The following is a 14,598-nucleotide window of genomic DNA, read 5'->3' on the forward strand; positions in this document are numbered from 1 at the left end:
GCTCTCCAATCCAGGCAACATCCTAGTAAATCTCTTCTGCACCCTCTCTAAAGCTTCCACATCCTTCCTACAATGAGGCGACCAGAACTGAACACAATACTCGAAGTGTGGTCTGACCAGAGTTCTATTGAGCTGCAACATCACCTCACGGCTCTGGAATGCAATACCCCAATTAATGAAGGCCAACACTCTATACGTCTCCTTAACAACCCTATCAACCTGCATAGCAACCTTGAGGGAACTATGGACGTGGACCCCAAGATCCCTCTGTTCCTCCACACTGCTAAGAGTCCTGCCATTAACCTTGTATTCTGCCTTCAAATTTGATCTCCTGAAGTGCATCACTTCATCTGCCACTTCTCAGCCCAGATCTGCATTCTATCAATATCCTATTGTAATCTACAGTAACCTTCTACACTATCCACAACACCACCAACCTTTGTATCATCAGCAAACTTACTAACCCACCCTTCCACATCCTCATCCAAGTCATTTATAAAAATCACAAAGAGCGGTGGTCCCAGAACAGATCCCTGCAGAACACTACTGGTCACTGACCTCCAGGCAGAATACACTCCATCTACCACCACCCTCTGTCTTTTATGGGCGAGCCAATTCTGAATCCACACAGACCATGCCTCCTGACTTTCTGAACAAGCGTTCCATGAGGAACCTTATTAAATACCTTACTAAAATCCATGTACACCACATCCACTGCTCTACCTTCATCAATGTGCTTTGTCACATCCTCAAAGAATTCAATGAGGCTCAGGAGGCATGACCTGCCCCTCACAAAGCCATGCTGACTGTCCCTAATCAGCCTATGTTTCTCTAAATGCCCATAAGTCCTGTCTCTGAGAATCTTCTCCAGTAATTTGCCCACCACTGAAGTAAGACTCACTGGTCTGTAATTCCCAGGGTTATCCATACTCCCTTTCTTAAACAAAGGAACAACATTGGCCACCCTCTAGTCACCTGGCACTACTCCTGTGGCCAGTGAGCACGCAAAGATCGTCGCCAAAGGTGCAGCAATCTCTTCCCTAGCTTCCCGTAATAACCTTGGATATATCCCGTCCGGCCTGGTGACTTATCTATCCTAATGTTTTTCAATAGTTCCAGCACATGCTCTTTCCTCACATCAAGATCAACAAGTCAATATTCTTGAATAACCCTTGTAATACAAGTTTCCAAATTTATACTTTGCTTTACATTACCACTACTGTTTGGGGAAGGTAGGCTATGAACAACACCCACCAATATTTTCTGACCTTACTGTTTCATGGGACCAGCTAAACTTATTCTGCTTCTTGATTCTTTCTTTCTGCAGCCTTCATCTGATCCTTTTTTGTTCAGGGCCACCCCTCTTGCCCCTCCCCCATTTTACCTCTTACAAAAGTTAAACATCCTGGAACATTTAATTCCCAACCCTGGTCACTTTACAACCATGTCTCTGTATATGGGTAGATCTCTGTAGATTGCACCCGGTCACTCTGATTTGTGTCATTAATTCATCTGTCTTTTTACAAGTGCAGCATGCATTCAGATAAACAAACGTTAATTTTGTCTTTTTACCATTTTCGTACATTCATATGTTTCTATGCTCTGTTCTTTCCTGACTAACACCGTTTATCATTACCCATGGCTGGGACCAGTGCTGTAGCGAATTGACTGATTTGGGCTGTAGATAAACCTGTGAACTAAGTAGTAGGAGATTGGCAGGAGGGCTCTGGCGAGGGGAATGTTAGTAAGGTAAAGACAAAGGACAAGGTCCCAGCTGAATTCAAGTGAGCTCTGTCCCAATCGAAAAGCTTGTTCTTTCCCCAGTATTGGTTCCAGTCCACATATTTTTCCCCACACCAATCACTGAACTAACCATTCAGCTTTCAAATCTTATTGACCCTATACCATTTTGATGTGCTTCAGGTATTAACCAAAGATTAACAACCTTCTGGTTCTCCTTTTTATTAATTTGGACTCGACATGTTCATACACCGTCTTAGGACTATCAACAGTGTTGGTCTCTAAATGGATAACAAAAACTGTACCTTCCCCTCCCGCTCTAAGTTCCCTTCCAGTCCTGAAGAGATATTCTTAACACTGGCACTGGGAAATCATCAAAGATCTTAGGGCTCATGTTTGTGGCTGCAGAGAACAATATCCATCTCCATAACTATATTGTCCTTTACCACTACCACACTTTTTTTTTTACTCCCCCAATCTGAATGTTTGCTTGCACCAAAGCATTGTGGTCAATTTGTTCATTTTCCCTACAGTTTCTGCTCTGATCTGCCATAGGTTCTAGAACCTTAATTCTGTTGGAGAGGGGACAAGGCAAAGGTTCGTAAAGCCCTTTTTTGCTAATTCCTCTTACCCGCCTTATTCACAGGTAGAAACTCCTGTCCTCGATGGACCAATTCTGCAGTTCACAATAAGGTCTTACCTTGTGTAAGGCTGATTCAATGATACCCAACTCCCTTTTCCAAGTGAGGAATAAAACATGTGGGCATGCTGCGTATCAATGATTTAACTTGCCTTTCAAGTGCCACAAAATTATCGGCCAGTATCTTTGCCATTTTACTAACTCCAACAAACACACTTTTCAACTCCTTCCCTCACACCAGCACATTTCCTCTCCTCTGACTTACACTGCTTGCTTCCATCATTTTATCAAACTATGGACCACAAACCCAAAACTTCTATCATAGAACCACAGAACAGTACAGCACAATACAGGCCCTTCGGCCCACAATGTTGTGCTGACCTTTAAACCTCACCTAAGACTATCTAATCCCTTCCTCCCACATATCCCTCTATTTTAAATTCCTCCATATGCTTATCTAGCAATCTCTTGAATTTGACCAATGTACCTGCCTCCACCACTACCTCAGGCAGTGCATTCCATACCCCAACCACTCTCTGGGTAAAACACCTCCCTCTGATATCTCCCTTGAACTTCCCACCCATTACTTTAAAGCTATGCCCTCTTGTATTAAGCATTGGTGCCCTGGGAAAGCAGCACTGGCTGTCCACTCTATCTATTCCTCTTAATATTTTGTACACCTCTATCAAGTCTCCTCTCATCCTCCTTCTCTCCCTAGCTCCCTTAGTCTCTCCTCATAATGCATACTCTCTAAACCAGGCAGCATCCCCGTAAATCTCCTCTACACCCTTTCCAACACTTCCACATCCTTCCTGTCTACATTAAAAAGTTGGGGCACACCCACTGTCCCACTTACTATAATACTTCAAAAGTTATCCACTAGCTATAAACTTCTTGCCCACCTCAGATGGAGGGTTACTGGCCTGAAACACCAACAGGTCCCCTCCCCACAGATGCTGTCCAACCTGCTGAGCATTCCCAGCACTCTTCTGTTTTTACTTCAGATTCCCAACACCGGCAACATGTGCTGTTCATACTCTTTAGGTCGCCATGAAAAAAATGGGAAAGGAGCTGCGTCAACACCTGTTGCCCTACACCTCCAAGGACGCTGGTTTCCCTGGTAACGAACCTTCGCCTCCGCCAGGCGCACGCGCTGAATTTTAGCGGGAAATCCTGCAGGATTCCCGCCGGTATGACGTCAAAACGGGGGGGAGGGGGCGCGCGGGGCGACGGTTGACTCCGGGGCCAGGCGCGAGGGCTATTTGGTTTCTGTTGTTGCTTTACGACAAGTAAGCAACCTGAACGGCGCGACATTAAACAGACGTGTATTTATTTCCAATACATATTTTCTTGGAGATCGCCTTTTTATTTTGATAATTAAAGGGACTGGTGCGCATGCCCATCATCGGGCTTCCCCGCCGACTGGGCGGGGCGGTGTCAGGACGTCACCCAATGGCGCTGCTCGATGTTGTTGGGTGCGGACGCGCTTTGTGTTGCCATTGACGCGAAGATGGAGGGTGCAGTTGGTGAGGAAGGTGAGTGAGTGAGCGACATGGGAGGGGAGAGGATTTGACAGCGCTAGACGCATACTGCTCACCCGATTATCGTCCTGTAAACCAGGAGGTGAGAGGATCCGTACGCCCGGTGCACGGACTGGGCTCCTGGCCGATGCTCTCCCTCTGTTCTGTTTGTCACTGGCTCTCTCGGCGAGATTTTAATCGCTGTTGCAGGTTATTTTCCACCCAGTTTTTGTTTCTAGAGGCTTGTCCATAAGCGTGAATTCCATGTTTGGAAATATGCATGCACAGCTCATAGCGGCGCTGATGTCCCCACCCTCCCTGTCCATTCTTGCTGCATCGATTCATTCGGCGATATTCGCATTGTACCTTTTGATCTGGTGCCCGGTCCAAAAAATACAAATTAGAATTTTTTGCCATGTATGCAAGCAAAGCTGAGGCATATTTTATATCTGTAATTCACAAAATTGTTATGAGAATTACATACCATTAAATGGGTCTAGTTACCTGAGCAGTACAGTTACAAGCTTTCGTATTGTGTATTTATTACGTCGATGACCAATGTAGCAATGCTATTGAGAGGTAATATTTGAAAAATATTCTCTTCAGTGTACATAGTGGTTTTTGATTATCGAGATGCAAGAGAATAAAAGCGTTAAATATTTGCAAGAATCTCATCTTGAGGTTATACTGGTTTTAACTTTGATGAAATGGAAGCCCTTTGTTTAAGAAAAATTCTCCTCACTGATTGGAGGTGGCTCTGATGAATGCAGTCAACTCCACCTTGTATTTGCAGAAAGCCAACCAGAGCTGGAAACGATGACCTTTCAGTTTTTCTGTTGATGTCTGTTGGCAGACAAATGTATTGGCTGACTCTCAAATTGCATATCTATAATTACTTGCTGAATTTTAGAGCTGTTAATTCTGACATTGCCTGTGACTATGTGGTAGTTTGAAAAGATCAGTTGCTACAAACCTTGATGGCAATGGATACCTTTCTTTGTACTGAAAATTACTAGGTTCTGCAGTCCAGCCTTTTCCCTGTCATCATCCAGGTACCTGTAGTTAACCCTAAATTGTTACCTAAATAAGCCTCCTATAGTGGTATTCCTGTAAGTAGCCAAAGAGATTGAGCCTCTGGCTGTTGGACAGGTACAGCTATAAATGCACCCTAAATAAGCTTTTTAAAAGATTCTACAAATTGTGGGTTACAGCAAACTATTGTTACTCCATCACAACTGACATTGAGTTGTAAACACTTGTGAATATTGCAATTTTGTTCATATTGTGACTCTTAAATTTAACACTGATTAATCAGCATCCAGTTCTATCAAATAAATCCCAATTATGCCACCTTAGTGAAGTATATATTGCATCATTTAAAATTTGCATCACAGAACTCTTTACATAAAATCATAAGCCTCATGCCACTGGTTTTTAATACGCTCTCTTAGAATAGAGGGAGTTAAAATCAAGGCCATTGTGTCCCTGAGCACATTGTTTTTCTTTTGTCCAATTCACCATCATTATTTCAGATTATTTCACAATACTCCACTTGATAAACACTTCTTTATTGACCTCTATTGTAATTTTTAGTCAAATAACAGAAGCTGCTGACCACATAGTTAAAGTTGGTGTGTAAACAAAAAACTGTGGATATGTTCATCGTGTATTTAATGGACCTGGCTCTTTCTCACGATCAGCCCCACATGAAACCATAACCGGTTAACTTTTTGCACACCTGCAGGTCTAATCAAATTCAAGTCAACATGGCTGTCCAACAGCCAGTGACTGGTCCCGAAGTGAGAGATCCTGAGATTCTGCATCTGGTCCATCCTGATAGTTCCAATAATCAGAGATGTTTAAAGACAGTTGAAGTAGATTTAAATTTAAAATAAAAATTAAAAAAAAACATTTTTACTGGTGTAAATTAAAATATTTAATATTAGTTAAGGTAATGACCCAAATCAAACCATTTACTTCATTTGCCTTTTCCATCCTAGGTCAAGCCCTGCCCCACCCCTTTCAATTCCTCAAAGCCCCTAGATCAGTATGATCTGGAGCCTCATTTGGACTAAGTGCTGAGCCCAAAGGCAGAGCATGACATCTGGCATCCAGAATGTTCTGCACCTGTATGTTCTGCATGCAGATGCAGAAGTTGAATACTCATTGAATAGCGGAGGGCACATTAGCTATAGTTCCCCATACAATGAGGCAGAGTCTGGCCCAGTTTCTCTTAGCTGGTCATTGTGCTCTGTCCAAAAGACGCTTAGTTTTAAGCAGCATAAAGTACATTTGTTATTTCACAATGATGATCTGTTAGTTGGAATAGTCCTGTTAGTTGTGCACTTACTTAAAAAGCAATATGAACTTGTAGTATCAAATTATGCTGCTTCCTTTGTTCAGCTCTCAAGTAGGAAACCACTCTTTACATGCATATCCAAACTCTCGTTATTTTGCTGCTTTTTGCAGAAAAATAGTGAGATATTAATGTTAAGATGGGGCTGATTCTTATTTACCAATTTCAAAAGCCATCCAGTTGACTTCTTGGATGTTTAATTTCCATAGCAACTAAGCATCCCTCTCCCTCGCAATCATCTGAAAATAAGCCAGTCTCTTTACAATTTAGATAATGTTTGACCAAAAGTTGTGTTTCTGACCACATTCATACCATTATTCAGTACTTGCCTCACCCTCCATAATATCACAAACAACACTCTGCTTTAGTGTATTGCTAAAAGCTCCATCCATTCCTTTGTTACCACCATTATCAACAATCACTGAAGTATGTGAGAGGATGGACTTGGCACTAACCATCCTCTGGACCAAGATCCTCTACTGCACTGCATTGCCCTCTAACAATGATAGTTTTTATAATGAGACTGGAAAATGTAGACATTTCTCATATCTCAAGAGCATCCTCTCTGCGAAGACGCACACCAATGATGATAATTCTTCACTGCCTTCAAAGTGCCAGCATGGCCTTTGATTGAGGAAAATGGTATTTAAAGATCAAGGTATCAGACCTGGCACTAAATTCATGGTCTATCATGAGCTGTGATCCCTGTCTTCCTATGTGCTCCTGAGACTGGGTCTATCTACAGCATGTATCTCAAGGCACTGAAAAAAATGTCATCAATGCTGCCTCCACAAAATCCTCCAACTTCACTGAAAGGATAAGTGAACTAGTATGTCTTCTGCCAGGCCAACATCCACATCACTAATTCTAATCAGCTACACTGATGGCCCTAATTACTCTTCAGTTACACTGGGCAGGACATATGATTCGCATGCCTGACATCAGACTCCTGAAACACACTCTATTCCACACTCTGTCATGGAAGGAGATTACCAGGTGATCAGAGAAAAAGAGTCAAAAACGTGCTGAAAGTTTCCTTAAAATAAGTGGAGGGATGAAATTGATAGGATTTCTCTGTGAGCTTCTGTAGACTTGATGGACTGAATGACCTCTCGTGGTAAGGAAGTACAAAAAGAAGTGCCACATCCCTACTGATACCTGGGAGCCTCTCACCAGGCCTGCTCAAAGTGGAGAAGGAGCATTCAGGATTGTATTGACAGCTTCAACCATGCACTGAAAGTACACAGAAGCCCGGCATAAACAGCAGAAGGCATGCACTACCTCACAAATTCTTCACCACTCACACAGTCAGTAACCTGTTTCGTGTGTGGAACAGCGTCCCACATTGGCCTCTTAACCACCTCAGAACCCACAAAACAGGAGTGGAAGCCTGTCTTCCTGAGGCTGTCTTAAAAGATCGATTCACCAGAATACTGATTGTAACAGCCTTGTCATTTAATGTAGTGTGATGGAATTTTGGATGGCCTATTTCAGTTTAACACCCCATCAGAAAAAAAATCATTACCAATAGTCAGTCACTTCCTCTAGTACGCTGGTGGAAGCCTAGACTTTAATATTGAAGTCTCTGGAGTGGGAGTTGAACCTGGAACCTGAAAACTCAAAGTAGTACGATATAACCCACAGCTGGTGAGAAATACAAACATCTTCCTTTGCTGCCTGCTTTCAGCTAGTGGAGAGTTTTCTGATTCTCGTTAATGTCATATTATCAGAGCTCTTTAACAATAAATGCAAAACTTGCACCTCGGCTCTGGAGCTCTACATTTTTTTTTGCGGTTCTTGAGGCTGAAAGCCAAGCATTATTAGTGGAATCAAGCAACAGATGTGTAAGTGATGTTTGATAGTAGTGGAAAAAACATCTGCCAGCACTTTGCTCATAGGTTGAGTTAAGACCAGTTAACTGATTGGGATTTTTTTTCTTTTCTCTCTTAAGTGATAGGAAAAAATGGTGTGATCTGTTATTAAGGGAGTGCACTTAGACAATAATAAGAGTAGGTGGAGTCAATGTTGATTTATAGAAAGGAAATTGTGTTTGACAAATCTTAGTTTTTATTTGAGGTTGTAATCACCAGAGAGAAACAGTGGATGTGGTGTATTTGAACTTTCAGCAGGGCTTTGATAAAGTCTCACAACAAATTTTGTCTGTTTTTATTTTTTTTCAACTCTCGGTTCTTGACACATGTAGATAATGTGACTAAAAAAGTGCGGTAGTTTCATTTTGCTGTCTAGCATTTTTTTCACTTAGTGTTTTTCATAATTAATGCAGTATTATATTAGCAAAACCTTACTGCTGGTGTAGAGCATCTGACTTGCTGCCCATGAATGACAGCTGAAATGCTGCCATGGTCCTGGATATTGAAAGGTTATGGTAAATGCTAAATTGATTCTCATTGAGTTCGTTTGCAATGGAAAAATCAACACCATTGCCAAAGGCTGGCCAAGTCCACGTGTTCAGGAAAGAGCTTCTTGACATGATAATTAGACAATGAAGCACAGACAATATAACCCAAAATAAAGGAATCTGTTGTGGAGTTGGGTCATTTAGGTACAGAATGACAGATGGGAGTAAGAAACAGGTTGGAATTTAATTGAAGATTTCAGGGGATTTATACGTAGAATAGCTGATGACCAGGAATGAGATTTGGCATTCAATCAAAGGTTTGTGATAATTATATATAGAATATAAGACATCCAGGAGTGCATTACAAGCTGGATCTAACTGAGGGATTCTGGAGGTTTATATATTTAATAATAGATAACCAAGAGTGAGTTACAGGTGGATTTAATTGCAAGATTCTGGATATGTTATGTTGAATAACAGATAACCAGGAGACGTGAGACTGTAGATGTTGGCATCTGGAACAACAATCTGCTGGAGGAACTCAGCAAGTTGAACAGCATCTTTTTGGGTGGGGGTGGTTGGGAGAGGAATTGTCGACATTTCAGGTCAAAACCCTATATCAAGATTAAGAGTGAAGAGGGAAGATAGCCCGTTTTTAACAAAAAAAGAGAGGGAGTGGTGAGGCAGGGGACAGTAGGTGATTGGTGAACCAAAGAGGATGACGAACAGATCGAACCCAGTAGGGGAGGGAGAAGGGTAGAGTTGGGAGATGGAGGCAGGTGAATGATAGAAGGAAGCAGACAAAAAAAGGCAGATGGAGCCAGGGGAGAGGAGGGAAGGAAGGAGAAGGTGGAGACAGCTAGGAGGGTGGTAAGCAGGAACACAAAGTCTATCAGTGCTGGAATCTAATAAATAAGAAAGGTGGTAATGGGAACCTTTAGGGGAGAGGTGTAGAGCAGATGGAAGGAGGACTGGAGGCAGGGTGCTGGTGAGTTAAATGTGTAGATGACAGGTTGATGGAACCAGGAGGAGTAGGGGGATGAAAATTGGTAATGGGGAGCCGGGGGAGGGGTGGTAACTGGGACAAGGGACAAAAGTAGAAGGTGGGGGTTGGGGGGGTGAACACACCAGAGGTGAAATTGGCAAAACTCACCTGAGATCGGCAGAACTCTCAGAGGGAGTAGTCCCTGTGGAAGGGGGTTGGGAGGAGATGTGGCTAGTGTTGGGATCTTGTTGCAGCTGGCGGAAACAGACAAAAGATGATGTGCTAGATGTTGAGGCTAGTGGAGTGAAAGCTGAAGATTAGGGGAACACTATCTCTGTTTTGTTGGGAGGAAGGTGGAGTGAGAGCAGAAGTCCATGAAACAGGAAATGCAAGAGTGGGCTCCATCAACCACAGTAAAAGGGAAGCCACGTTTCCTGAAAAAGGAGGGCATTGCAGATGTCTTGGAATGGAAGGCCTTACTTTGAGAGCAGATGGGGCAGAGATGGAGAAACGGAGAAAGGGATGGCATCCTTACAAGAGACAGGCTGGGAAGAAGTGTATTCTAGATAGCTGTGGGAGTTGGTGGATTTATAGTAAATGTCAGTAGATAGCTTGTCTCCTGAAATGGAGACAGAGAGGTCTTAAAAAAAAGGAGAGAAGTGGTCCAAGTGAACTTGAGAGTGGGGTGGAAGTTAGTAGCGATAGTGATAAAATTGACAAGTTCTGCGATGGTAATGGAGAATGGTACCGGAGAAGATTTGGAACAGGGACTGTTTCACGTCGCTAACTAGGGCCCATGCAAGTGTCCATGTCTACACTTTTGACTTGTAGGAAGTGAAAGGAGTCAAAGGCAAAGCTGTTCAGTGTAAGAACAAGTTCAGCCAGGTGGATGAGACTGTTGGTGGAGGGGAACTGGCTGGATCCAGAAAACCAAGAAGTGAGTTGAGGGCTCTTAAGTGGCCAGCAGCTGCAATTGCTTGTGTTTGTAAATGTAGCTGCTGGCCACTTAAGAAATTGCCTTGTTAGTTTCCAAAGCAAATCTCTTAAGTGGGTCCCTCTGTGAACCAGCAGCTGACATACTCATCATTACTGCTGAGAGAAAAACATCCCATTTGAACACATCTCCACTTATAACATTCAATGGGAAATAGGATTTCACATTACAGAAAATTGCGATACGGATAGTTTTGTAGGGACACAATCCATTTGTAATGCACTGGTAGCCTGTAGAAACATCTTGCTTGAATTGTATAGAACCCTGGTGAGACTGCATGTGGAATATTGTGCACACAGCTGTTTTCCCCACCTAAGGTAGGGTGTACTTGCAATTGTGGAACTTGTACTCCATTTAGGAAGGGTATTGGTGAGACCATTTTTGAAGTACAGTCTAAAATATTGGTCTCCTTATGAATGTTGATACATTAAAGGGTGTTGGCTTATGAGGGAAGGTTGGACAGGCTTGTCTTGTATCTGGTAAAGTTTAGAAAAATGAGGGGGAGACGACTGAAATGTATTAGATCCTGTGAGTCTTGATGTAGTCACTTGAAATGTATTAGATCCTGTGAGTCTTGATGTAGTCACTATGGCGAGGATGTTTACTCTTGTGGGAGGATCTAGAATTAGGGGTTACTGATTAGAAATAAGGATTACTCATTTAAGACAGTGACTTTTTTTTCCACTGCGTTGTGAGCCTTTGAAACTCTTCAAAGAGTGATGGAAGCAGAATGTTTGAATATTTTTCAGGCAGAGATAGATAGACTCTTGATGAGCAAGATGGTGAAGATAACTATGTTGGTGAGTTTAACATCTGATCAATTTTAATATTACTAAATGATGGTGCAGGCTTGAGTGGCCGAGTGGAGTACTCCTAATTTGTGTGAGGAGTGCAGGGAAGATTCACCATTTTGATACCCAGGAGAGGAGATCTTATTCCTACATACTTTATATTTTTGATGTGATATGTTAGTTGTGGGATTGTTTAGCTCTTTTATAACTTCTTGTCACAAAAAAATCATGCTGCTTTTGCCACTTTCTTACCTATTTGTAGTCCTCACACCCTGGTGCTGAGCCTGGTTTATTAATTGAACCGGATCCCCTGGCTTAATAGTTCTAGTAGAATGAAGAATATGCAGGCCCATTAGGTTCCATACTGCTACATCTGTCTGTAAGTTGTTCCATTTAGCAATATGGTGGTGCCACCCAACACAGTGGAGGGCATTCTGAATGTGAAGATGGAATTTCAGCCAAGGCTCTTATGGACTGATGTATCTGAAAGAGATGAAGAAATTGCTTGTGTGGGTCAGCATGAATTGCATGAAAAGAATTCATAGACGCATAAGTACAATATTTATTTAAAATTAGCCAAAAAAAACCACAAGATTTTTAAAGCTAAAAACATTTTGTACATCATCTGATAATTCTCGGCATAGTCAAGGTGATTATCTAAGTACCACAGCATGGCAGTATCATTTACCAGAAATAGATAACATAGCTATGATCTTATAGTCACATTAAGTTCACTTTTGTTATAATTACATTATAAGGAAATGTTGCTGAATGGTTGAACTAGGCTTTCTGGTTTAAAGATCACAAATTTTAATTGGTCTTAAAATTAATATTTTTGGGAAAACCTACAAAAACTATTTAGCGCATCGAAGACTGGATTCTTTTAATAGTTTACCTTTGCGGATAAGCAGTTATTTACTTGTAGTTTAATGTTATTTTCTGCTTTTGAAGGTGGAGCGGATGAAAGCAATTTGACACCTTGCAGAATTTGTGGAAGAACTTTCTTGGCAGCAACACGGGTGAGTTACAATATCAAATTAATTTCCTCATATTCTTTCCTACCCCCTCCATAATTACTTTGTTGTGAGATGATTCAACTATTTCAAGACTGCTAGCCAGACATGGCAAATAATTTAAACATATTTTAGGGAAGCATTTGAAATGTAATTTTCTGGTTCGGTTAAATATCTGTATGTGTTCATTTATAAGTGACACAAAACATTTGCATGAATTTTATGCAATGATATGATGCTCAATTGGTGCAAAATAAATCACAGGATTTACATTATGCATGACTTGTGCAGTGGGCTGAACTAGCTGGACGTGTATGAGTGTGAAAGAAAGGAGACTTTTATATGGATTTAAATTTTTTTTTATTAATTTCATTCCTTTTCAACTTGGTCATTCTAGTTTCAGGATACAGATTTACCTTAACAATTTTTGAGTGCCTAGACTAGAATGCAAAAATGGCAACAGCTTTGTATTAATTAGCTGTACAATGTTGCTAGTAAATTATGACACTAAATATTGAAAAAGATAGCACTATATATTTTTTTTCAAATCAGATATCCAAAAGGTTTTGCTCAATGGGCTGCTATAAATAAGCAACATAAGAAATTGTGACTTTGCAACTATACACGATTTGGATGATTCTGATAGGCCATTGTGATAATATCACTTATGGCTCTGGGTTTGAATCCAGGTCGGGTTAATGGGAGAAATTCTGTTGGCTGTCCTACAAAAATTGGGTTTAAGTTACCTTTGTCCAAATCCACTATACATCAAAAACATGACAAAGCTGATCTCTGGGTCTAGTTTTGTACTATATTGTCATTTTTGTAGAGAATACAAGTGAATGCACATAAAGAAAATGTTCACACCAAAGCGGGTTTGAGATTGGAGTTAAGTCACTTTATTCAGAAAGAAAACTTGTGTTTTAGATCTGTCTACATTCAGTACTCGCACTGGATGACAGAACACATCAGTTGCACTACCAACATTATTACCGTGCTTTGTTATGACATGCATTCACTAAAGAAACAAGCAAGAAGCTGGAGGAACTCGGGGTCAGGTAGCATCTGAGGAGGGAAATGAACAATTGACATTTTAGGTTGAGACCCTTCATTTGGATTGAATGGTAGGGGAAATGGCCGGTATAAAGGGGTGAGGGGAAGGCATGGAGCAAGAGCTGACAAGCGATATGTGGAGGGATGAGAGGCAGATGGAGGAGGGAAGAGTTGAAATAGCGACAGAGGCTGGGCAGTGATAGATGGAGGAAACAAAGGACGGCAAATGATGGAATCTGATAGGAAAGGAAGGTGGAAAATGGAATCAAATAAGAGAGGTAGGGTGGGCAGATGGGAACAGTAGAGGGAGGGGACCCAGTGGGAGGAGTGTGTGGGTGATGGGCAGAGGTGAAGTGGTGGAGGAGGGGAAAGAAACCGGGTATTGGGATCTGTGGTGGGTGTAGGAGGAACTGGTAGATCAGGAAGAGAAAGAAAAGTGACATGGGTGAAATTGGAGAATCCAATGTTCATGCCATTGGGTTGTAGACTACCCAGGTAGAATATGAGGTGCTGTTCCTCTAGTTGGCATTTAGTCTCACCCTGGCAGTAGAGGAGGCTGAGGGCAGACAGGTTGGTGTTGGAATAGGGCGAGGAATTAAAATGGCTGGCAACCAGGAGAAGGCCATGGCGGACAAAGTGGTCGCCTAGTCTGCACTTGATCTCACTGATGAGACCATGGAAGCCAGTTGGAATTTCTTCCATTCCCAATATTTCCCATTTAGTTTTCCACCAGGAAGAAAATTGCTTGGACATTTTCAATGCAGTGCAATTTCACAAACTGTGATGTTAACTGTGATGAGTTCAACAGTAATAATACTTCTAAGATTGTATTTCTTTAAATTTTGTTTACAGTTAAAGCATGAACCCATCTGTCAAAGAAATGCTAACAAGAAAAGGAAGACCTTTGACTCCAGTAGACAGAGAGCTGAAGGAACTGATATCCCCACCCTAAAGCCTTTAAAGCCCAGGGTAGGTAGAGTAAAGTTTACAAAACTTTAGAAATAAGGTATTACTTACCTCCACCATAAAAAGAAGCGATAGTGTTACTACTTGAGCTGAATTAACAATTTTGCATGCTCATGTAGTGAAGTCTTTGGATTGGGATTAATTTACATAATACTACATCATGGAATGCATGATCATAAAA

General features: G+C 41.6%; 1 protein-coding gene across 1 annotated transcript in view; it reads left to right on the forward strand.

The window, feature by feature from the left end:
• Nucleotides 1-3,752: 3,752 nt before the first annotated feature.
• The window catches only part of zc2hc1a (zinc finger, C2HC-type containing 1A), a 39,529-nt gene continuing 28,683 nt past the window's right edge, over nucleotides 3,753-14,598 (forward strand). Inside the window, exons 1-3 of the mRNA XM_052023069.1 lie at nucleotides 3,753-3,915; nucleotides 12,337-12,404; nucleotides 14,304-14,420. Of these exons, the coding sequence (XP_051879029.1) occupies nucleotides 3,846-3,915; nucleotides 12,337-12,404; nucleotides 14,304-14,420 (255 nt within the window). The 5' untranslated portion in view covers nucleotides 3,753-3,845. The remainder of the gene's footprint in view (nucleotides 3,916-12,336; nucleotides 12,405-14,303; nucleotides 14,421-14,598) is intronic.

This window comes from Pristis pectinata, chromosome 9, assembly GCF_009764475.1.
Source record: "Pristis pectinata isolate sPriPec2 chromosome 9, sPriPec2.1.pri, whole genome shotgun sequence".
Classification (NCBI taxonomy): domain Eukaryota; kingdom Metazoa; phylum Chordata; class Chondrichthyes; order Rhinopristiformes; family Pristidae; genus Pristis; species Pristis pectinata.